Source organism: Haliaeetus albicilla, chromosome 2 (assembly GCF_947461875.1).
Source record: "Haliaeetus albicilla chromosome 2, bHalAlb1.1, whole genome shotgun sequence".
Lineage (NCBI taxonomy): Eukaryota > Metazoa > Chordata > Aves > Accipitriformes > Accipitridae > Haliaeetus > Haliaeetus albicilla.
Window position 1 is genome coordinate 45,055,236 of NC_091484.1, and position 24,848 is coordinate 45,080,083.

The 24,848-nt window shown below is 40.7% G+C and overlaps 1 protein-coding gene across 5 annotated transcripts in view; it reads left to right on the top strand.

The window, feature by feature from the left end:
* The first annotated feature begins 861 nt into the window (after positions 1–861).
* HYCC1 (hyccin PI4KA lipid kinase complex subunit 1) overlaps positions 862–24,848 on the top strand; it is a 49,804-nt gene continuing 25,817 nt past the window's right edge. For 3 of the 5 annotated variants that reach the window (XM_069773430.1, XM_069773445.1, XM_069773454.1), the window contains exons 1-4: positions 862–941; positions 2,050–2,116; positions 22,874–22,953; positions 23,855–23,956. In XM_069773430.1, coding sequence (XP_069629531.1) covers positions 22,903–22,953; positions 23,855–23,956 — 153 coding nt within the window. In that variant the 5' untranslated portion in view covers positions 862–941; positions 2,050–2,116; positions 22,874–22,902. Of the gene's footprint in view, positions 942–1,662; positions 1,867–2,049; positions 2,117–22,873; positions 22,954–23,831; positions 23,957–24,848 lie in introns of those variants that run through there. The other 2 variants (XM_069773439.1, XM_069773428.1) reach the window with 2 other exon arrangements.

Consider the following 24,848-nt stretch of genomic DNA (forward strand, 5'->3'; position numbering starts at 1 on the left):
ACGGCCTTAGAGTGCTGTGGAATGAGACTTGCCCACAATTGCTCCACTTCGGGAAGGCTGATAAGAATCCAGTACCTAAATAATAATAAAGACACGCCTGGTAAAAATTAAGAGGCATTCAATTATGAGGCATTCTCATTAAGGTGCCTGGAAACATCCCTTGCGGAGCTGTCAGCCGGTATAATCGTCTCTTTGTTAGGGCTGGGGAAGTTAAAGACTTTATTTTGCTTTATGGTCTCATTAGTCAGCCTATCGCCAGCTCTATTCTTACTTCTAAGCGGCGGTAGCCGGAGGGATGGGGGGCGGAGGGGGAGGGCGGGTGTCTTCGGACCGCGGTAAAACAGAGGCGCCGGGTGCCGGCTCCCTCAAACCCATCCCGAGCGCTGCCGCTGCCTGTCGTGTTCTGTTCTGTGTGACAGCTCCCACCGGCGCTCGCAGGGCAGTTTCGAGAGCGGGCGCTCCCCGCAGCCCCGGCGGCGGCACCTCCCCTCGGGGCGCGACCGTCCCCAGCGCCCCGGGGCTCCGCCTCAGCTTCCCCCGCGGCGGGGCCGGCTGCTGCCCGGCGCCGGAGCCGCCTTCCCGATTCAGTCCCGGCGGGGAAACAATGACTTGTTTTCGCCGCCTCGGGGCTGCCGCCGCCTCTCACGTTTCCGGGCCTGCGGCGCTGCCCGCTCCGCCCCCCCCGCCCCGGGCGCCCTCACAGACCGGCGGCAGCCCCCACCCGCCCAGCCCCGCCGCCGCCCGCCCTCGGAGCGGGGCAGCACCACCCATTGGGGGAGAGGAGGGCGCGGGCGCCCGCACGGTCCGCTCTGCTATCCTATTGGCTGGCGTGACCGCGCTTCGCCCTCTTATTGGCTGCGGCCGCCGCCAGGCAGCGGCGGGGTCGGGCGGTGTCGGCCCGCCGCTGCTCGCCCTCGCCGCTGTTGCTCCCGGCTGGGCGAGTAAGTCCGCGACGGGCCGCGGCGGAGGAGGCGCCGCCGGGCGGGCGGGGTGAGTTTGACTAGCGGCCGCTCCCGCCGAGCCAACTTTTCCCGCGCGGGGCTGGGGCAGCCCTCTGCGCCGGCGGGACGGTTTGCGGCCGTCGGGCAACTTAACGGCCGCTCACGGGGAGAGCCCCGCCGGGCTCCCGGTCCCGCGCGCCGACTCCGCGGCGGGTTCCCCCGCCCCGCCCTGGGGCAACCGCCGGCGCGCGGCTGGGGCGGCCGTTCCCCGCCGGGCTCGCGCGCGCGGGGGGGAGGGGGAGGCGGCGGTGGCGGTGGGCGAAGCGGGCGGCGGAGTCGCCGTCGCCGCGGCGGGCTCGGGTGAAGGGCCGGTGCCCGGGCGCGGCGGGGCGGTGGGCCGTGAGGGGCTCGGCGGGCCCCCTCCCGCCTTGCCGGGAGCAGCCGGTCTCTGCCCCCGGTGCGGGGCGGGGTGAGCGGGGCCGCGGGGTAGCGCTCCGGGGAGCGGCTGCAGCCTCCCCCGTCCCCGTGGCTCCCTACCCCGCCCCGGGGCGCCGCCGGCATCCCGGCCGCGTCTGGCCGGCCGCCTGCCGGGGTCCCCCCGCGCCCGGTCTGTCGCTCGGCTCCCGGGCGGCGATGGGGGAGGGCAGAAGGGGGAAGCGGCTGCCTCGCCGGGGCGGCTGGGGGCTGGCGGGGCAGCCGCGACTTGTGTCGCCTGGAGAAGGCAGCTGGGGGTGCGGGCAGCCGGCTGCGGGCGAGACAAAGGAGCTGCTCCCGCTCGTCTCCCCGGAGCGGGGGGCAGGCAGCGCGGTGCCTGGCAGCAGACTTCCCGCTCCTTCTGCTGGGCGCCAGTGCCTGCTCGTGGGAAGACTGAGGGCACAGTTTAGCGGCGTGCTGTGAAACACATGCATTCTAACCCGTCGCTTCGGTACGTCCGCGGGGAGGGATGCGAGCGGTGGCAGCAACAGTTATAATTGCTGAGAGTTTGCGGCTGAGGTTTGCAAGTAGGAAGTGCCGCACACTGCAGGGGGCTGTGCCTGTGTAGGCTTCGGTATTTAACTTAACGCATGTTAAACTGAAGGAGCTTTCCGTGTGCTTTTGTGTTTCAAAGGTGACAGTGGAAACGGAAGCAATGCCCGTGGACTTGTCTTGCTCCCTGTAATCCCAAAAGCCATCAGGTTTGTTTCCTGTCCAATTGTATTCTAACTCTATCCCGATAAAGCTCCTGAAGTCTTAAATTCAGGAGGAAGACAGTTGTGTACTCGAGGATTATTAAGTCTTGTTAGCATTGCTCTTTCATAATTTTTAATATACGCTGCTAGTGCGTGAGAAGACGACTGCAGGCGAACAGAATATGGAAGTTTCTATTAAGTGATCGCTTTTAGGTTTGTTAGCTGCAAATTCAGAGTTGGTGATTAGTTCTTTTCTAAAGGCAACTTGAACAAATGACACTGCAAAGAAGCAAAAAGCAGTTTTATGTAGCAAAGTGTAGAGTGACATCGGTGATTGCTTTTCATTGCATCTAAAAAGGCTTTTCTGCAGTTTTCCCCTCCAGTAATACCGCTAGATGCTACAGCGTCTTTTCAGAAGTTTGTGCTTTCCACAGAATGCCTTCCTCTATGACAGTGCCTTGCTTTTGTTGTCCTCTCTGCTTTCCAGGTTCTTTTATGTTGTGAAAACTAAGTAGCATTGTAAAGCTTGGTCAAATTAACTTCCAATCTATTTTACTTTCATCAGTGAAATACTTCTGGTAAGAGTACTGTACTTTGAAGTTGAGTTTTAGATCCATCTGGCACTGTTCTTGGACGTATTTTTTTTTTTCTCCAGAGTAAGAAGACAGTATGAAAATACTACTCTTGAAATGCAAAACTTGGCTGTTTCTCTTCTGTGATAATCTCTTTGTCAGACGAGGTACTTTTAGCAGGCCTTTTATCGAGAGGGGTGATGATTTTGAGGAAGTTCAGTAGTGCTTCAGATGATTTATTAACTAGCAATTCACTTCCTTTCACTGTTGAGCTGTTTTAAAGGTACAAGTTAAATTTATTCAGAGTGCTTCCTAAAAGGAAAAAGACATTCACGGGCAGAGTCATGTTGAATTTCTGCCATAGTCTCCTGAATGGGAGGGTGGGAGGGTTTGCTTTCACTTGAGAGAGTCCGTGGTAGACATGTTCACAGGCATAGCTGGGTAATTAAGTCACTTGGATTCTAATTTTGCAAGGACTTGTATCACAAACAAGTATGCGTGTGAGAGATTGCAAGGCTAGGCACTACAAATGGTATGTGTCATCTATATTTTACTTAGCACAATGGGGCTGGCTCTAAGCTGGGAGAAGAGCCCATTTACTGATGCCTATGTTGTGACTGTATCAAACCTAATAGTTGCTGAGTTAAAGTATAATTCTTAGCACGTGTTAGTGTAAAACCCCTTCTCTGTATGTTCATGTCAGGAAATGCATTTTCATTAAATCCTGCCTTAAGGTAAATACTAGGTTCTCTCTTAACCCGTCACTGACTTTTTCACATTGTATGTGTTAATCACCTTATTCATTCTGGAGACTTATATTATTAGTTATCAAATGTTGGCTAATGTCTGGCTATTTTAATTAGAAAATAAAATGGCTCGATGTGACACCATTTTGTTTCAGGTTGTGTGGAAGATGCGTAGTTTGAGAAATCTGCATGATTTGTAAGAGAGAAGTCACAGTTCCCAGGCTGTCTTTTGGGACTTAGAGCCTGTGGAGTACTCTTTATATTCGAGGCTTTCAAATGAAGCTTTCATGAGGCTTAAATGTTTATGTTGATGAGAATATTAAAATGCAGTAGCAGTTGGACTCTTAACAAAGATTGGCTGGGTACTCTGCAAACATACAAAACCTATATTGGGAACAGCTTAGACTTAAATCCGTTAGGTGGATCACCAAGTCAGGTTTCATTCCCAAGCTTTCACTTAGGCAAATACACTCTGTGTAATCTGGCATGCTTCCTCTCTTACAAATGGAAGATTGGGTACGAAGCTTATACTGAAGTCTGCCATAGGATTTGTGCGGTAAGTTTTGTTAGCATAAATGGAGATTACATGTATGAATCGCAACACTTGGATGTTACTTACAGTGTTACCAGTTACCAAGCAGTCAGTCTTCCAGGAGCAGTATGCATGAAGTTTAAGCAGCAGATCCTATCATGCTGTGTAGGAAATGAGAAGCCTTGACGATATGACCTTCACTGTGTGCATGGTCTGTCTCCTTTGAAGTTAGGAGAGCTAGAGTCTGAATTTCTTACACTGTAGAAAAACTGAAGACTGCAAATTTGTATTGATCTTTTGAGGTGTAATAGCTTGATGACTGGAGTGACTCTGTGTAATCTCTAAGACTTCTTCTGTGGTAGTATGAAAATAAAATGTACTTAAAACCTGCATTTTATATGCAGCATTTTTCAGTGTGGTTTGTACTTGGTAGGGTGTACTTGAAAGTATTTGTTATTTTACTGGAACCTGATAGTTTTCCTGCTCAAAAAAATTACAGCTTTTGATTTGTTAATGCTGTTCTGTTTAATTATGCAAGTATTAAAAAAACCACCCCACTTTACTTAGAATTGCAGGCATGATATCTTTTCTTTAAAACCATGTTTTCTCTCTTTTCCAGAAAAAATGGCCCTTTTGGCATTTAGCTGTCCTCAGTTGCCAGAATTGAAATGGTGGTGTGTTAAACGCACATTTGGGAGTGGAGAATGTGTTGGAATCAAAGCATTTCTTTTTATTAGCATCAGTTAATTAGGAACTTAAATTGGATTAATTTATTTGAAATGCTTCTTGAGATAATCTGGGAAGGCAATAACAAAGTGGTATCAGGATAAGGACTGAAATCTGTGTCAGATCAGTGTCACTGAAGACAAGGAGTACTAAAGTATGAAAATGCTTTGAATGTGTAGCAACTGCATATTGCTGCAAGGCCGTGGTTAAAACTTCTAGGCTGCTCAAGCTCTGCATGCTGTTAAAATGTTTTATTAGTTCCTGCATTGGCCAGAATCTTCCCTGTGCTCTATAATGTATATTGTAAGTGTATGCATACACTTTTGAGATGAAATACTTCTGCATGCTCTCAAGATTTTCTTTATAAATAACTTAAAATATAAGAAGCTATTTGAAAACATTGGTGAAATTTGAAAAGTTTTCCATGAGGCTGAGGAGTGAAATGCTTCTGCAGTTGTTCTTATTGTGAATCATCAGACTTTTATCAGAATTTTTGCCAGAACTTTGTTAGCATGAAAACTCAGATACTCCTGGATTAGGTTTAAAAAAAAACAAAAACAAACCAACATCTGAAAGATCCAACAACTATAGTATTTTTCAATTTATAGCACATCTAAAATAATGCAGGATGTGAAGTGTTTTCTTCTACTTCCGGTGCAACTGTTGTGAAGCCTTTGTCCTAATTAGGACCATGTTCAAGAGCAGCAGAACAAAAATAGAATGTCAGCTTAGTCTGGGAGGGCGACTTATTTACAGTGATTTCTTTAGACGCATCCCCACATGAACTTACATACTTTGGTAACAACTGGAAAGGCAGTGAATGAAAGCAGCATAACTTACAGCCCAAGCGAGTACTGAAATTGTCTGAATGTGACCCTTGTCATTGTAGTGCCAGAAATGGGAGGTTCTTGGTGTATTTATTTCAGTGTGATGAATTAAGGGCTCTGTTTATGAGGCTTCAGTGTAACTTCTAAATCGTGTACAAATTTAATACAAGTGGGTTCAATAAACAGTTGTTACTAGGAATATTATTGATTAGAACTGGAATCAATAAAGCATGTGGAGTTTGGAGAGATATTTAATAACCGTCACTATTCTGTATGGAGATTGCCATGAAAAGTGAGGACGTGCGTGAAAACATTTCTTAGTTTATTTTAAATGACCAGCATTGCTGAAGAATCATCTGATTGTTGAGAGGAAGATTGGAAATGGATTATCTCTCCAAAACAGATGTATGTTTGTGTTCTTCCATCTCAAACCTCTGTTGATATGAAAAGCTGTGTAACAATCAAAACATAATAAAGAAATTTAGGTAAAACCAATACTAGCTGAGTAGTAAAACACACCTGTGGCTGATGCAAAAGTCGCTGAGCATTTGTATTCCATCCCGATTGGCATACTGAGCTCTCATTCTAAACTTAGTGACAGAAACTCTATGTTTTTGGTACTTTTGATAGCTATTAAAGATGTCTCTCTTAGGTAAGTGATAAGATATCCTTTACATTTTGTTACTTTTTTCTATTTGGTAGCTAACCTTTGATTAAAACAGCATAGTATGCTCTGAAGCTGCACTGGATACTAATTAACTCACTTCGGTGTTTAAAGCCATGCTGTCTCCTAAAGGTTTCCTGCTGTTAGCACTGGATAAATATTTATGTTACAGCAAGGCATTAACTTCAACCCGATGAATAGTGCATACAACTTTGATATTTTTGTTAACACTAAACACCATGATCTAGTACTATTACTGTATTTTATTGCAGTTCTTTTTTTTGGAAAGGGCCGGGGGGGGAGAAGGCCGTTACACTTTAAATATGCGATAGACAATTACATCTAATACTCAATAATTAAGCTGTCTAGCAGTCTGAGTATTGTACAGAAGCTAGTGCTGGATAATATAAGGTCTTCATGAATGTCTGATTAATAGACAAGGCTGTACTATATCATTGTGGTTTGTTTTCAATTACTTGAATCCTGTTCTCATATGTAAAGACAATTGTTTTGTATTTTTAATTTTTTTTAATCCTACAGTATTTGCTGTACTAAAGAAAATGACTGGAATATGTGTAAAAGCATTAAGCTGACCTAATAAATCTTAAAAAACCTGCATTTAAAAGGTTTTTAATACCAACCACCATCTCTGAAAATTAGGATACTGTGAATATTTTCAAACAGTCTGTCATGTAAGACATGTTGGGTATCCTATAGTAACATCTCTATCTGAAGAAGCAGGCTATAGGATCTTCAGTTACAAAAAAGAAAACTTTTTTCTCCAGTAACACTCCTTCTAAGTGTTTGCTGGCTGGATGAAATTGTGTTACTTTTCCAGAGCTGAAGCAGATTGCAAAATCAGACTGCAGTGTCATATATTTTGTGTTAGGCTGATTAAGGGCTTTTTTTTTTTTTTAAAGTGTGGGGAGGAGTGATATTGGGGAATTCCTTAGCTCTTGGTACTTAGTGTTAAAGCAATAATTCTATGTTTCTTACAGTAACTTTACACTGGATTTTGCCAGTGAAATTCTGAGTGTTCTCCTACAGTTTGTGATTAGTAGCATGTCTGGCTAAACCAATTACTGTCTACTCAGAATAATACTTTTCTTATTTACTTTCTTTAGGTTGTGCCAAAATACCTACCTGCTTCATGTTGTGTGCTGTGGACATGCTACTGCTTTTACTCAGTTACAGCTTTTAGGCTCGATAAGCTGTAGTCTTTCCACTCGCATCTCTCACGCTCCTAATTATATTGACGCCATATGTCAGGTGTAGAAAGACTAATAGGCTCCTGCATTTTTTTCTCCTGGTTTGAACTAAATTCCCAGTGCAGCAGCCAGAGGAGCAGGTGAGAGGCTTTTGACAGTAATTCTGCACATCCATTTACACATGCATTCTGTAGCTTTGCCAGTGCTGGTATAGTATTTACCAATTCCTGCCTGTCGTGAGAGAACATGATTTACATTTAATTGTAAAGCTGAGGAAAAAAATTCAAGTTTCTCCCCCTCCCCCCTTTCTCAGCAGCATTTTGTGTCAGTACCGTAAATGATGGGTAGGTATTTTCACCACAGTGGTGTTGTGATGAGACACTATACTTCAGACAATCAAATTTGTCATGTTACTTAGTGAAACACAACAAAGGGAACATCTATTTTGCAGAGCACTTAATGATACTGCTTGAAGTATCAGAATTCTGTTGTTTCAGCTAGAATTGGTTGAAGTTTTGTTGAATTTTCAGTAATGTGTGCAAAGATAGCAGAACTACTCTTCTAGCACTTTTGCGTCATGTTAGAGATTGCGTAGTTTAACAATCTCTGCTGCTTTTAATTTTTTTGCTGCCATAGTAACTTTTGGCATACATATTTTCAGTATTCTTTTTGGTTTACACTAAAAAGAGTGTCTGAAGCATATGTTTTTGCACTGGTTACCAAGAGTTCTTACTAGAATGTAATGGTTATTTGTGCAGTGATGTTTTATCCTAAACTGTTGTTATTGGCAAACTGTAGCTGTACAGGTAAAACTGATAAGGATTTTCCACCTGAAACTTAATATAATCAGAGAAGATCTCTAAACTGTGCAGCTCCTTTGCATACATAATGCATACAGTAATTTATTCCTTAAGGAAGTAATGAAAATCTTTCATTCATTCATTCCCGTTTTAATGGTATTTTAAAGTGTCTTAGATGTTTTGTCCTATTCTGGCAAAGAAGTGGATGGTAGTTCACCTATGTTCAGAAAGTTGTAGCAATTCAGTGAAGTAATGACAAGGACTAACTCACTTAACTGTTTATAACTGCTTTTTAGTGTGGTAAAATAAAAGTCCTGTATAAATTCAGTAGCAGCAGTAGGATGTGGGTATACTTGATGTCAAGGGAAGAAGGAACACCTAAAATAAGGTCCCTGCTTGTACAGTAAACCGAGGAACTGACGAAAGTGTGAATAGGAAGTTAACTGAGTGATGAAACAGGAACCAAATGATGCCACATTTACCCTTCAAGAGGTTCCTTAAATGTGTCTGTTGAACTTAAATGGTAACTGTATGATTCCTTTTGTGTTGTGCAGTTATTAACCCCCACCGCCTGAATGTCAAACTGTTTGAAAAGTGGCCATTCACTGAAATGATTTGTTATTTCCTCTCATGTGATATAGCTTGCTTTGCTGTTTGTTCATTGCAACTCCTCTTTCCTATAGGTATGATAGTTTTTGTGAACGTAACGTGTTGCTTCCTAGGGTTGTTAAGCTATATTGATGTCGTTCAGCTCTGGTTCATTTGAGTCCACTGTGTCCCAAATGCATGTGTAGTCAGTGACCAATTTCCATGTATTGTCATAATTGCATCTACCATTCAAGTGACTTTTCAGTTGTTGTTTGTAAGCAGAATACACTAAATCAAGTTCCAAGTTCATAGACTTCAGATTATTATAGAAACAAATTTTGACTACTTTGTTGTTAGGTTACAGAAATATTTGTCAGGCTCTAAATCATGAAGCCTGTACTCCAAACCAGGGCTCTAAATATGTAACTGAATATTGAAGTACTGCTCCCTTCTTCTGGAAATACTAGATATGTAAGTCTTAAAGAATGCACTTAGAAATCAGGCATGTCTTGAGCAAAAGACATCTTGAGATTTTGAGAGTGCAAACAGAAGAAACAGGAAAAGAAAATGAATGCATGCTCTGGTATTTTTAATCTTAAACTGTTTTCTGCTATTTAAGTGATATCAATATAAATTCATTAGAAACTTTCTGTTGTTATGGCTTTGGAACAATGGCAGATAACTTGGTGATACCATTTACCCTGGAAATCTGTACATGAGTTGCTCTAATAAGAGTCCTTCTAGAACCTGTGTAACTTGAGTTTCATTAGATTTATATTTATTTCTTGGAATAATGAATATTCTAAGTTTTAGATGCTGTCATGAAGTGAGAACTTCTTACTTGAAGAGCTTTTTCATCTAATATGAATCCAACCTAAATTAATATGCCCTACAATGTAAGACATTTAACACCTTTTTTTCTGCTTTGCCACTATTAGGCTTTTGGGATTTGACTTTTTTTTTTTAAATTACAATACAAAACAAGACATACAGGATAGTAAATTGTCTGAGACTTCAAGTTGCACTCTTTGTTTGTACTACAGCTTTGAAATTATATGTGGTAATAGAGCATTTCATGTGTTAAATGTATTTTTTCTGAATGAGACAGAAGAGTGGGTCCTGCTGTTACTTTTTTAAAATTTCAGTTAAAGAAGTAATGTTTTTCTGTTGCTTATAGAGTACATAAAATACACAATGCTTAGATGCTCTGAAATGTTTTTCAAATTAATGTGTCCAGTCTTGTGAGTATTACAGGCTTGTGCAGGAGGGCTGTTGGGGGGAGGGAAGGGATGAGGAAGAATGAGAAAACTGCCATGGAGAGATAAAGCATATTTTTCCTGAAGCTGCTTAACACAGCATTATGTGCATGTATTGATAGATCATTTTAATTCTGTAACTTAACAGGAAGCAATCATCAACCACTCAAAGCAAACTAAATCCTAAGATTATTTTCAGTGTTGATACACCCCTCCTCTGGAAAATGCACCTTTGTTTAGCTTTTTTTTTCTGTCAAAATGAGCTGCTAAGACACATATCAATAGACCACCATAAACATCTTTTTGCTGTAAAATCTGTGGTGTATTCCTGATAGCAAGGTTCCTGCTTTTCTCTCATGATCTTTGGGGAAATTGTAGAATGGTATACTGGAGATAATACTTTGCAAATATTAAGTTATCAAGAATGCTAATGCTGCTGCGTTGGTAGAGTTAGGGTGATGGGACATATCATAGCACTCATTTAAAATAAATGCTCTGGAGTAAAAGTAAAATCAAACCCTTCTACTGCAGTCATATTTGATCACGTCTGATGTTATTACACTATATTGTAGATCTACCCAGGGTAAAAACACCATAAAGTTATTCTTGCAGTGGACAAATTTCTTAAAGCCTGTTTCTGGGACATCCAAATCACTGACCTATCCCAGGTTTTATGTCAGAAGCATAGTTTGTGCTTGTTTCAAATATGGTGTGTTGGACTTCCTCAGCTACAAGTGGAAATGGTTGAAAGGATAGTTCATATTTGTGGGTACATGAAAACTTATGAATGCCTGCAGAGTAGGAGTCCAAGTTGTAGAGGTAATTTTTAACTGGACACGTGACTGTCTGGCAAAGGAGTGTATGATTTCAAAGCGGACAGAATTCTCTTTAAATGGTTTTCATGCTAGTAATACTATTTTTAGATGTTTTTAGAACTTTGAACTTAACTAATTTTTGGCAAATAAAAATAAGTCACTTTTGAAGTACCCGTAACCCTTGCAACCTAAGTCTCAGTTTGTTGAGTTCCCTGCATTTTGTGGAGGCAGAAGGAAGATTCAGTTTAAATGAAGTCTTAAGAGCTGCTACAAAATTTCTTCCTCATGGGGCTTGTGTAATATCTTCTAAAGTCAGTTTCTGGCTTGCAGGTAGGCATCCCTGCCTTTCAAATGAAATGAGGTATGGATACCTAGAATGGTGTTGGAAATAGGCAGAATATCCCGAAATCTCATTCTCAGCCAGTGTAGTTGGCAAGTTTTGGCCAAAAGTGTTGCATTCTTAACATTGCTACTAAAACGTAGAAGGTGAAGAGCCTGCTCAAACTCCTGTCCCTACTTTGTGAGCTGAGTCTTCTTCCTTCTGGTAAGTCACTGCTGAGCTACTTGGCAGATGAATGTTTCTCCACTTGCTCTAGCTGAAACTACATGCTGTAATGGTAGAAGGTGTTGGAATCGCACCTTTAACAGTTGATGCTCAGAGGTGAAGTACAGCCTCTGCTCAATTCTCCACATGCTTTTTAGGTCATACTCAAGCTATTGTGCAGCATCTGCTTATGCATGTTTTACACTGAGAGTCTTTCCAACAGCTGAATTACCTGACACCTTTCTTTTTGATATGTGGCTGAAAGTTCTGAACAAACTCTAATTTGAGATGACTTGCAATTTTCACTTAGAAAGGAAAACTTGTTTTTTAAAATTAGCTTGCAGCACACAGACTTCACAAACAGCTAGATTAAATGAGTAACTAATAGTAAAGGTATACTACAGTAGCACTGAAGTTTGAGGAAGCAAGGAACTAGATGTCACAGCATTGCTACCAAAATAATGCTCTGTGCTCTTGAAAAGACCATTGTTTGGTTCAAGACTTGTATGCAACACTGAAACGAGAGCTGCAACATAATTATTCTCTCTGCGTGGTTTATTCTATTTCACTATTTTAAATTTGTCTTTGGGTTTCAGGGAAACTTCCTTACTTCAGAGGGATGTAGCATACTTTGGGCTTAGGGAAACTAGGGCACATGAGAACAGTAACTTTACTTTGCTTGGGGTTCTATAAGGAATGTTTCTTCTAAGTGAATAATTTCTGCAGCACTGCTTTCCCTTACAGAAGTGGTAAGAGCGCTGTGTCACGTACTGTGGTATTGCCTGCTCATAGACACTCTTGACACAAGTTACAGGAATGCTGATACATAGAAAACAAACAAAATTTCTAAAGCTTTCTAGTTCTTATCAGCATAAAGAAGATACCTTTATTTTAATACTGTGGAATTTTGTGGCTAAAGCAAAGACTGGAAAACCTGTGTGGATTAGGTCACTTTTGTAGTATTAGCACACTGTTCCCTTTTACACATTTCTTTTTGTCGTTTCAGTTATGTTTGGTTAAGCTTGTGGCTGTACTCACTTTAATGTTACTTTAAATTCTATTTCCTTATGATGCATATAGCTATTGCCTTGATTTTTCTTTGTGTATGCTGAACTGTTAACTATATTAATCCAGAATAAGTAAGAACATATGTTAGACAAGATTTTTCAACTACAGTGTTTTATCTAAGACTAGGCTGTTTATATCTGTTCTTTCTTAAAAGATTTAATAAGCTGTAAACAATAGTGTTTGCATGGAGTAAAAGAAAGGAGAAGCAAGTATATGTCAACTGCTAAGAAAAACTGTTTTGAAAGTAATAGCTCTTATTTTATTTTTCTATAATGAATGTAACTATTGGTATATTACAGATGATGGAAAAGCTAACACTTGAGGATATATTGCAAATGAAATAGCTTGAAAGAGAGTAGGGCTTCTGCAAGCTGGAGAATGGGATGTAGCTTGAGTAAGTTGGCTTACAGGTGGTCAGTTTTGACTGACTCCGCATTTACCAGTATGGAAGTTGTACTTGCAGTGTGATTTTGTGCAGAAGGCAGCAAGGAAGAAATAGTAAAGTAGGATTAGGAAAAAAAAACCCAAAACCCAAAAACCTCAAGCTGTGGAAGTTACTTCATCTTCAGTTTGGCACTGTACTGCTAGGGCTGCTTTTGTACTGTTTTAACAATATAAATCTGACTTACTATGACTTGTATAAATTCAAGTGAATATATCAACATGTAATCTCCTATCTCTATCTTGGCAAGTTGTTTGGCTGGCATGAGTCATTTGCTTGTCTTGAAAGAGTTATCTCCTTGCTGGTAAAGGGCAAGTACAAGGTTAGTTGTGTACAAAGGCGGTTTGTAGTTGTTGTTTGCTAATCTGAAGTTGAGCAAATATAATTGCCAGGAGTCAAAGATCAGGATTAGAATCTTCAAAATCCTGTGCTTACAGGGATCCTACCTTCTGCTCAAGACTTTTCTAAAAAGCTTTCATCATGAATGTTTTGGGTCATGTGTGCCCATATGACTATTTCCCAGCATTGTAAGTAGTGTTATGAACTCTAGGTGGTTTTGGTGCTTAGTGGTGGGTTTTTTTTGTTTTCCTATTGATTGAATTGAAAGGTTATAGAAGGCTGTGTTATAGTTTGGTATGCCAAGTAGTTTTGTGTAGGTGTCTGGGCTGCAAAGTGTCAGTATTCTATGGTGCTGGATCCTTTGCACAAGAAACAACTGCATTTAAGGCAGTCATTTATAGTTTCTATACAGTCTAGTTAATGTATGCTTTCTTTCTTTAGAGCAACTAATTTTTCCCTTATTTGCTGTCATCAAAACTGAATTGAGGTCTGTCATCTGTGGCTGAATATTATTAGGCCTATGATTTTAAAATTTGTAATGGATATTATTCAGGAGGACTTTTTCATTTGATGGGCAAATATCTATCACTTTGTCATATCCCAAGTGTATGTCAACTGTTCAAGAAGCATATGTGCACAAGATCAGGAAATCTTATTTAAATCTATATAGTAGAAAAGTCCATTGATCCCTGATTCTTCAAGGCTGACGTTCCACATTGCGATCTAAAGTGTAAGCTGCAAGGTGGTTGTTTCTAGCACTGACAGGGGGTGGGGGGAAGCAGCAAAACAAAAACGCCCTTGGCAATTGAAAGTCACTGCGTTTTCAGTTCCTTAAGATTCAGTAACCTTTACAAACCACTGCGAACAAACAGGTTCAAAACAGTTACTTTTGTGTAGGTTCACTACCGTATTGTGAAGATGACCATACTGAATCAGACCAGAATTTCTGAAACCTCATTGTCTAACAGTGGCTCTTAATAGAGGCCTAGAAAGGAACTGATAGGGGAAGCTGGAAGAGTGTTCTGGGGGAGCAACTTCTGACTTCCATTTCTGACCTGGAAGAAGTGCTTGTGTATTTAGTGGCTGTGGATGGATTCCTCTGTGAATGTGTCCAGGCTTCTTTTTTCTGTGCATTTGTGAAGTTCATCTACTTGAACTTGGGACTCAACACATACTTCCTTCGCATTAGTTTTGGTAACTACTTCTGTTTGTTTTGAGCCTGTCAACTATAGTTTCACCTAATGCTTGTTAGTTCTCCTGTGCCCTGGTTTTGGCTGGGATAGAGCTAACTTTCTTCCTAGTAGCTGGTACAGTGTGCTTTGGATTTAGCGTGAGAATAATATTGGTAACACACTGATGTTTTAGTTGTTGCCAAGTAGTGCTTATCCTAAGTTAAGGATTTTTCAGTTTCCCATTCTCTGCCAGCGAGCAGGTGTACCAGAAGCTGGGAGGGAACATGGCCAGGACAGCTGACCTGAACTAGTCAAAGGGATATTCCATACCACAGAATGTCATGCTCGGTATATAAACTGAGGGGAGTTGGCTGGGAAGGACTGATTGCTGCTTGGGCATTGGTCAGCAGGTGGTGAGCAATTGTATTGTGCATCAATTTTCTTGGGTCTAATTTCTCTTTTTTTGTTATATTCCTTTTCATTACAATTATTATTGTTGTTGTTATAATTTATTATTATATTTTATTATAGTTATTAAACTATTTTTATCTCAACTCATGAGTTTTACTTTTCCCCGATTCTCCTCCCCATCCCACTGGGAGGGGGGAGGAGTGAGCGAGTGCTGCCTTGTGCTTAGTTGCTGGGTGGGGTTAAACCATGACATCCTGTTAGAAGATACTGAACAGCCGTCTCTTGTCATTTTAAGAATTTGCTTGAGCCTGAATCAGTGATGCTTGGTGCTCCATAGCTATCTTGTTGACACTGCCTGATTTTTACACTGAAGATAGCAATTATTAGAGAGTGCTTGATACTGAGTCTTTGAGCAGTGCTTGCATTGTGTATTTGAATAGAGCACGTGACTGTTTCAGGCTTAGCACAAGGGGGTTTCTTCTTTGTGCAAGACTGAAAAATGTCAAGAAGTCAGACCTGGCCTTTGTGGTTTCTGAAACTTGCCAGAGTGGTTTTTGAAGTCCACAGTAGCATTGGTTTCTTTTCTCAAGAGGCTTTTAATGATTTGCTAGCCATTACTGCACCTACAGGTATCTGTTTGAACAGGATAGCTTGACTATACTCAAAATTGTATAGTAAATGAACATATCACTATCACTAGAATGAGTTGTGCATTAACATCAGGAAAATACATTCTTTTCCTTGGCAATTTATTCAAGAATACACTTGCCTGAGTGCTGCTTCCTGTTCTGAGGCTCACAAGGATTATGTCTTTGTCTCTGAAACAAGCTGGGAGAGAAAAAGTGTCAGCAATGTGAATTTTAAGTATAGACTGTAGTCCTTAAGTGAACTTGATGTATGATGTAGAGCTGATTAAAAAGTTTTTAATACTACTTGTACCACTTCAAAGGGTAAGAAAAGTTGAGTCCTAATTGGCCCTTCCCTACTTTTGTATACAAACTATTATAGAATAGAAGATTAATGCGTACCAGGGACTTGATCTCTTATGGGTCTGATACGTTCTAACAGAATGCTCACAAGTTTACTTCATTCCTCTTTTGGGATGAGTTGACAAATTTGGCTGATGGTTCATAAAAATCTTAACTTTCTGTTCCATGTTTCCCTTGGGCTAAAAAATTTTCTTAGCAAATAGTAAAAACTTCCAAGCAGATACCTTTCAGATTAGATAAGAACACAGTATATTCCTTCTCTCCTCTTCCAGCAATTCCCAGAGGATGGGACTTGAGCAGTTTTTGGCTTCTGGTTTTGTTTATTCCAGCTCTGTGACTTCCACTACTGTGGTTCCAGAAGGTCAGTTCTGCAGAACTCAGGAGTTCATTCTTCATCCAAGTCCAGCCTCCTTGTATTTAATCCAGTTTTCATTCACACACGTGCATTCTGTGGATTAATTCTACAAAGGCTGGGTAGATTTAAAGAATAAGAAAGCCACTTATTGAGAGAATTTATTTTTAAAGAACAAATTGTACATGTGTTGTTGGTGATTCCATTCAAGGCTATGATTTGATACTATTGTATTAAAAAAAGTCTTGAGTGATAGGTATGAAAAACTGAAGCCATTTAAGTAGATGTATCCATTAGTAAGCTTGCCAGAGAATACATCTTAATTCATCTTGGTTTGCTCACCACCAGCTCAGTGTATAGCAACTTTTTCTCCCTTCTCTATTAAAAATAGCAAGTTTGTTAGTTCCTGTTGTATTTGTGCTGTAATGGAAAAAGGAATGGTCTTTGTAGAGAAAGGCTCTTCCAAACAAGACTTGCTTTTGTCAGATAAACTTGCTTGATACCTTATTGCAGTTGTACTACTAATCTTGAAACAAAGCAAAAATTGATATCTCCTATGTAAGGAGAGTTTTATTATAGTATTAGAATAGAGCAAGATCAATTTACAGCTCTCAGAGGCTGCTTATTACTTGGGAACAGATCCAGAGAACAGTCTAACCTCAAGCTATATCAAAATGGATTGCAGACTTTGAGTGGAATGTAAGTTAGATGTACTCTCTTGTTAATATTAGAGCTCAAGTTGCATATGTCCTGGGGTTCCAGTGTTAGATATTAGTAAGGGCTGTATGGCTTTATGTATGCTTACTTTAAATAGATGTTCTACTAGGAAAGCTAGTCTGTTAATTATTGTTTAGTATAAATCATATTTCTTGCTGCTAATCAAAGTTGAGAGTTGTGGAAAATACTCCAAAATGCTTTTAACTCACAAGGCATAAACACACAGATAAATTTGCCATTTGTTAGCTGGGCTGCAGTAGCTATGCATGCTTTCATCCCGTGGCAAATGTGAAGTAATGTGAATAAGACCTGCAATGAAAGTGTGTCAACTAAAGTTGCCTTCATGTATGATATAAGCTAAGAGTATGTGTCTAATAAAAGTTCAACAGAGATGTGACAACCTGACTGTTAACTGAGATCCATCACAAATAATTTTGTGGTATCATTTGAATCTTTGAGACGTCTTCCTCTTTCCTGCAACTGTCTTCCATCAGGACATCCCAATGACTCTGCCTCTTAATCTCTTGGAATGAGGAGTATGGGGACATTTGAAGCTGCTCTTTAATTTTAGTCAAAGTATTGCTAGATTTGTAGGGACAAAAGCAATTTGTGTTTAAAGAAAGTCTCAAACTCCACTCATCTGAACTCTTTGCAGGGACTTAAGAGGAAGAGATCAAGGAAAAAAGTCTATTCAAAGGGAATTACATGCTGATGTACCTTAAAACAAGACTTTTTTGGGGGAAATGCTGTGTAGTGCTTGCTGTATTGTTTGAATTCTCATTACAGTTTTGGTATTTATAAAGTACATTCCTAATATCATTTTACAGGTTTTTTTTCAAGGTAGCATGTATTTACTTCATGTTGCTTTAATTCCATAGTGGCTGAGGTATCTAATGATTACAGCAGCCTCTATCTTGCAGATGAATCCACTTTGGAGCTGTAATTAAGGCATGCTTTTGTAATCCTTTTGGGATTTTTTTTTCTGTAAAAGGTTAACAGATGCTATAAGTTAGGCCTTATTTTGGCCTACTTTGTGTTAAAAAATCGATTTTAGAGTTACTTTTTGTAAACATTCTGTGGGCTTCAGAAAAAATTGTATTGTTAACTGAAATTTGTTAATCCTTCCTTTAGAACAGTTTTGGGTTTGCTGACCCTGTCCATACCTTGTTGCAGTCCAACTTGATCTATTATTTAACTACACAAAATTTGGCAATCCTCAGCAAAACAGTAGGTTGTGTGCCTGTTTTAGTAGACCCCATACACCTGATACGTGAAATTGAGGCTTTTTTCCTTCTAGGGAGAGATCAGTCTAACAGATAATCTTAATCTTTGTCTTCAATGAAAATAATTACAAATTGGATTTCTTATTTGTGACACTCAAATGTGTATTGCTGTGAATGCATATGTGCTTGAGGTTAAACAGTGTATTCAGAAGGGTATATGCATTTTTAATGCATGGAGGTAAAGTAAGGATAGTCTATCTTCTGTGTATCTCAACTGCCTTAACTCTTAGTGGAATGCCTCTGCTACTTTAAAAATCAAAGACCCAATCAGTGAAAACTGTCCTGTTTCTTTTAGTTCAGCTTTTTATAGATTTAATTTCAAAAGTTCATGCTTTTGCCAAAAAAAGACTTGCCTTCAAATATACAGTCATAAAAGCTTGAATTATTGTCCTTAGTCCAATGGGTAATGCCAGCCAAGGATGCTCTTATTGTTTTTACTGTTCAAATGAATCCTGTGTTCCCTGAGAGCCTTTAATCTGAAAATAATGCTTGAAGTATCAGTAGAAATAGGTGGGGAAAAAAAATGCATCTCTTCAGTAGATGTGGTATCCATGACTCCTCCGGACACTTCTAAATCATGGGTTTCTTGCTTTCAACAGTCAGTATTAGCACAGGCATTTGTGCTATTAATGGGGCTCAGTAGGGAGTGGTTACTATTGTCAACTCTGCTGAAGCATGAGACATTGCAAAAGCCTTAGTCTGCCTTCACAGGAATGAAAGTAGGGCAAGTAGATTGTGTGATTCTGTAGGAACTGATGAGGTCGTTGCTTCCATAATTGTAGTAGAACTAGCCTTTGTGTTTGTTAGCACACACTATTATTCTTAAAAGCCTCACTTGACAGCAGGGTTTGACACACAACCTGTACCATTCAGAGGCTGCTATCCATATTGCTGTCATTATACCTTTAGAGACCATCAGTGCTGGTCAGAAAGAGTTCGTATTTAGCTAGATGAGTTTTCTTCATGACAATCCTTCCTATTTCTTTGTTAATACAGGATAACAGAATGGATGAGGTTTGAATGGACCTCTGGAGATCATCAAGTCCAAACTCCTTTGCTCAAAGGAGTGAAAACTGGACAGGTTGCTCAGGATCTTGTCCAACTGGGTTTTGAATTTCTCCAAGGATGGAGACTTCAGCCACTCTGGTCAACCTGTTGCAGTGTTCAATAACCCTTACATGAAATTACATTTAAACCCTTTTCTAGTGTATTTCAGTTTGTGCCTGTTGCCTCTTGTCCTATGACAGGACACCAATAAGAAGAGCCTGACCTCATCTTCTTTATTCCCTTCCCCTCAGGTAGTTATCTACATTCATAAAATCCCTGTGAGCATCTCTTTTCCAGGTTTAACAGTCCTGGCTCTCTCAGCCTCTCCTTATATGAGAGATGCTCCAGTTTGTCCATCAGCTTTGTGGCCCTTTCCCAGACTCTCTCCAGTATGTCCATGGGTCTGTTGTGCTGGGGAGCCCAGTGCTCCAAATGTCTCATAAGGGCCAAGGATCACCTCCCTTGGCCTGCTAGTGATCTGGGGGCTGTTGGCCATCATTGCCACAAGGGTGTGTGTGGGCTGGCTCACGTTCCCCTTTTTCCTGAAGATGCCCAGGGCTTTTTCTGCAAAGCTGCTTTCCAGCTGTCTGGCCCCTGTGTGTGCTGGTGCCTGGGGTGGTTTGTCCCCAGGGCCAGGACTTGGCGTTGCCCTTTAAACTTCCTGAGATTCGTGTGTTGGCTCATGTGTCCTGCCTGTTGATGTCCCTGTGAATGGCAGCACCCCTGTGGGGTACCAGGCTCTCCTCCTGGTTTTGTGTTATCTGCAAATATGCTGAGGGTGAGCTCTGTCCCATCACCCATCTTCATTAATGAAGATGTTAAACCATGCTGGTCCAGGTATTGACCCCTGGTGTACAGCAGTAATGCCAGGTCTCCAGCTGGGCTTTGTGCCGCTGGTCACAGCCCTTTGAGCCTGGCGATGGAGGCAATTTTCTGTGCTCAGAATTCTGGGATTCCTGAGGGCTGCTCTTGCTGGTAACAACAGAAGCAAGGGTGGCAGTGAGTACCTCGGCCTTCTCCATATCTCCTGTCAGCAGGTCCTCTGCACCATTCATCCATAGAGCCCTAGTCTTCCTGTTGCTGATGATATTTTTGCAAAAGCCAGTGAACCATCCTTGAACATTCTTGATCCTCCTTCCTCTTGGGATCCTGTGCTCTATTATGTCATGGTCACTGCAGCTATGACTGCCCTGACCTTCGCATCGCTGCCCAGTTTTTCCATGTTTGTAATTATGATGTTCAGCAGAGTGCTTGCCCTTGTTGGCTCCTCAGTAACCTCTTTCAGGAAGTTATAATCAGTGCACTCCAAAAACCTTCTGGGTTGCTCATTCCCTGTTGTGTTGCCTTTCCAGGAGATAATAGGGTAGTTCGTGTTCTATGTGAGGACCAGGTGCCTGTAAATGTGAGGCTTCTTTAGTTGTATGAACAAGGTCTCACATATTTCATCTTGATCAGGTGATGAGTAGCAGACACCTGCCACAATGTCACCCATGTCGGTCTGCCCTATTATCCATGACCTATAAGCTCTCAGGTGTTCATCGTCCATTGCAGGGTAGAGCTCCATGCATCCCTGCTGCTCTCCCAAATAAAGGGCAGCTTTCCTTCCTCACCATCCCAGACTGTCCTTAAAGAGCACATATCCAGCCATGGTAGTAGTCTGGTCATGTGAGCTATGCTGTTTTCTCAGTGATCCCATTGAGATCATAGCCCTGCAACTGCATGTACTAACTCCTCCTGCTTGTTTGCCATGCTGCATGTTTGTTGGTGTATGGGCACTTCACAGAGGCACCCAGTCATGCTGATTTGCTAGAGCTTCCCCCATCATGCTGTCCTGCAGGCAGCGCTTTATATATGTGCTTACGTTTGAAGTGGGGTCCTGGTTAGCTCTTTTTTTTTTTTTTTTTTTTTTTTTTTGTTTATGAGGCCTCTCTTCCCTGCATCACTCTGTACCCTTTGCTTGCCAACCTGGTCTGCCCCTTCCTCACTTGGCTGTGGATTGTCATCTACCTCTCCTGATGTTGCTGGTATCCTTCTTGTGGATCTGCCCCAACCCTCTACCTGCCAGGAGAAGCCTTTTAGTGGAGCTGCTGCTGCATTGTACCTCCTAGGTCTTTACAGCCACTGCTGCTATTTTCTCCAGAAATTAAATCTAGCCCTGTGTAGCTTATAGTTCCTTAGCCCTTCCTTGTTTCCCTTTCATCTGCAGAAAGCACAGTTCTTGTATGCTTTGCACAGACTTGCAAATCTTTCTGGGGTTGTAAGAGGAGATTGCCCTACCTGGTTCCCCATGGTTTTACCTGACCAGGTCATTTATTTTATGAAAGCGCTAGTGTGGGAGGGTGGAAATCTCTAGCTGTTTACTCTATTATTGTGTATTAAAATGATTCAAGAATTTGCTGGACAGTCTGTTCAATTTTGTTCCTTTTGCCATGCATGTCTGAATAGTCAAATCCTTACAGCCACGTCTTATGCACTGAAAGATTTTGGTTGCTTTCTCTAAGTAAAGCCTTACTCGAGTATTTTTTTTTTCCCCCTTGCTTTGGAGGGTTATAGTGAGCTCTCACTATTATCATGTCTGGTTGTTCTCCCTTTAGGCTTCTTAAAATTCTCTGGATATATTCCACTATAGTCTGGATTTCAGAACAAAATATTTGTATTTGTGTTATACAAGGCAATTCTTCCCTTCCCCTCTTTTCCTTGCTTGTCATCTGTCAACAAGCCCATACTTGGGTATCAGTATTTCATAACTAATTTTAAACTGGCAAAGCAAAACTTGATGGGATATCTCACATGACTGAACATTTCACCAAGTAAGTTTAAATTTTTTCCTCAGATGAGTATTTAATTTTGTTGTTGTTTGAAATCCATGGTCACAATTTGGATAAGGTAATGTGTATTGTTGAATAGTTCACCTATGCCTAGGGTATCCCTCACAGCATGCTTTTTTAACTTTTCATAGTTTTGTATCTTAATGGTACATTGCTCTTTGTTTCAGAGTAAGCCATTCCAAAGGAGAGTTGTTTTTAAGTGTTTTCTCAAAAATTAAGAGAAATCAGAAATGAGTTTCAAAAGCCACTCTGCATCTCTTGTGTTCAAGTCTTAGTACTGATGATCTTGCTCTGTCTGAGAATTATGCGGGTTGTTGGACAGGAGAGTCCATCTTGGGCTACATGCTGAGCCTTGTTGTTTTGCAGTTGCCATAGTGGGGGAGGATTGAAAGGTTTTCCATCAGTCTTTATTTCAGGGACCTTTTCCAAGTTAGGAATAGCAGTTGACTAGGAAAAACCTAAACAGTCATTTCTCTTCAGTGAGTCCATACAGTTTTCTCTCAAGTTCTATAAGCTGAAAAATAAATTGAAATTAAGAAGGTAATATTTTCTGTTTTCAAAATGCCATTTCTGCAAATCTTTGACTTATGGAGCTTCCCACGCAATACATATTTGGAATTTATTGAACTGCTGTATGTGAAGACTCCCATGCTTAATGCTTCCAGCAGCTTGCATAAGTGAGGTAGAATAAAAGTTCAAAGTAGTGTCAGCATGTGAAATGTTAACAAGTAAAAGCATGATAAAATTCTTTAAATATTCACAGGGACTTAATTTTCATCATCTGTTCAATGCAGTGACTACAGAGTTTTCACAAACTGTGTTTGCTTATCCTTTCAGGCTGAAGGTTTTGGAACGGATGTTGGAAGATGTTAGCTGTGGATACTGGGATTGTGGAGGAGTGGTTATCAGAGTTCAAGGTAATACACTCTCAGATACTTAGCTAGTAGTGTTTGAATCGCTGCTGGAGCAATATACAAGAGTGCTTGATTACTGTAGAAGATGAAAAAAAATAGTAACCTTGGATTTTGCTGAGATAATGTGATATATGCAAATGTATGCTTGAAAGGATTTTTTTCTTGTCCTCTTTGGGATTAATACTTCCTGATACAGAGCAATGAAAATGTATATCACAGATGAATAGTCTTGTTGGTTTGAGTACAGAGTAGACTTGACTATAGGTTTTGCTCCTGGCCTGCTTAGATACACTGGGAATGTGTTTTCCCATTTGTATAATGGAGTATGAGCTCTTTGAAGGACTGCAGATAAGAAGTACTGTAAGAGCTATGAATAGTAAGTTTAAATGTACAGCTTCCAAAGTGTTGTTAAAAAGATTAGATTTTTACCCTCCTAAGTACTGGCAGAAAATCTGTTTAGTATTACAAAAGAGCTGTTCATGTAAACTGAAATTTGTGTTCTTTCAGAGTAATACTATATTCTGTAATAATGTTCATTAGCTGTGTACAGTCAGTCTTGAGAAAACTCCTTAAAGTATGGATCTGCAAACTGCTAAGTTTCACAGGGAAATTTCACTGGGATCGCACCTGTGAAACTCCTGGTTTTTATCTATTTCCCATCCAATGTGACTACATCCTGTATGAAACTGTCTGCAAAATGATAAAATGCAGTGTGTCTTCTGGCAATTTTGTTGTCCTGAAAACACGGTGATTTCTGCAGTAAAGATTTCATGGTGAAACGCGTTTTAGTTTATAGTAAACTCTGATAAATAGTAACTTGTAATAGAAAATTGTTGTTGAAATAGCTATTGTATTTTAATGATAAAAACTGCTTTTTCTAGCAGTTATACTATTTTTATTTCAGACACTGCCAGAAGCATCCATATCCAGCTATGCTACAAACTTGAAAGACAAGAGTGCTTTGATTTCATCTCTTTACAAAGTAATTCAGGAGCCACAGAATGAAGTGAGTATATTGGATCTCTCACATAAAATGTCTGACATAACACCAGCAGAATAAAACAAGACCTTGTGTGCTAGTTAATTCTATTCTAACTGTTAATTCTGGTCTAACTATGTGATCTACAGAACTACTTGAAGAGCCTGCGTCAAAATGTTTGTTCTTACCAATGACATACTACCATGGGAACAACTGATCATACTCACAGGCTTCAGGACTTGGGTATAGAATCGAGAAATAGGTTAAGGAATTGAAAAGATGTTTGAGATGGACAGAATTCTTTCTGTAATTCAGTATCACTTGAATGTGAATCTATAGCTATCAAAGCTTGTGTGTTACAACCCAAGAGAAAAATGTTAATAGGTTTGCAATTCTTTTAAGTTATTGCTTAGGTTTTAGGTTTTTTTGTTGTTGTCTTAAATACATACAGTATAAATATATGCATTTATACAGTGGATGTACCCTTGCTGAAATGATGGCCAAATAAAGAAAAAAAACTGGGGGGAAGGGGTCAGGTTTGCTCTGTACCTGTGCCAGGAATGGTTCCATACCCCATAACTGCACTTGTTTTAAAGTGTCCAGGTGAGTTCAGAACATACCGAGCTGGTTTTAGTTGTGTATTGTTAACTGTATTGTCTCACTTTCTACCACCCAGTAAACCTTTGTGTATTATTTTAAAATTGCATCAAGTCCTTAACTCCTCTTCTGAAAAGACCCAGTATAAGGAACCTTTCTAAAGTATGAGATGATGCCAGTAGTGGTCAGTGAATAAAATGTTTTCAGTACATACGTTTTTAGAAAGAATGCTGGCAGAGAAACTTCCAGGTTGTCCAGCAAAGAAGAAATGTAATTTTACTTTGCTGCTCAGAAAGGCATTCTGAGTCATTCCAGCTACTGA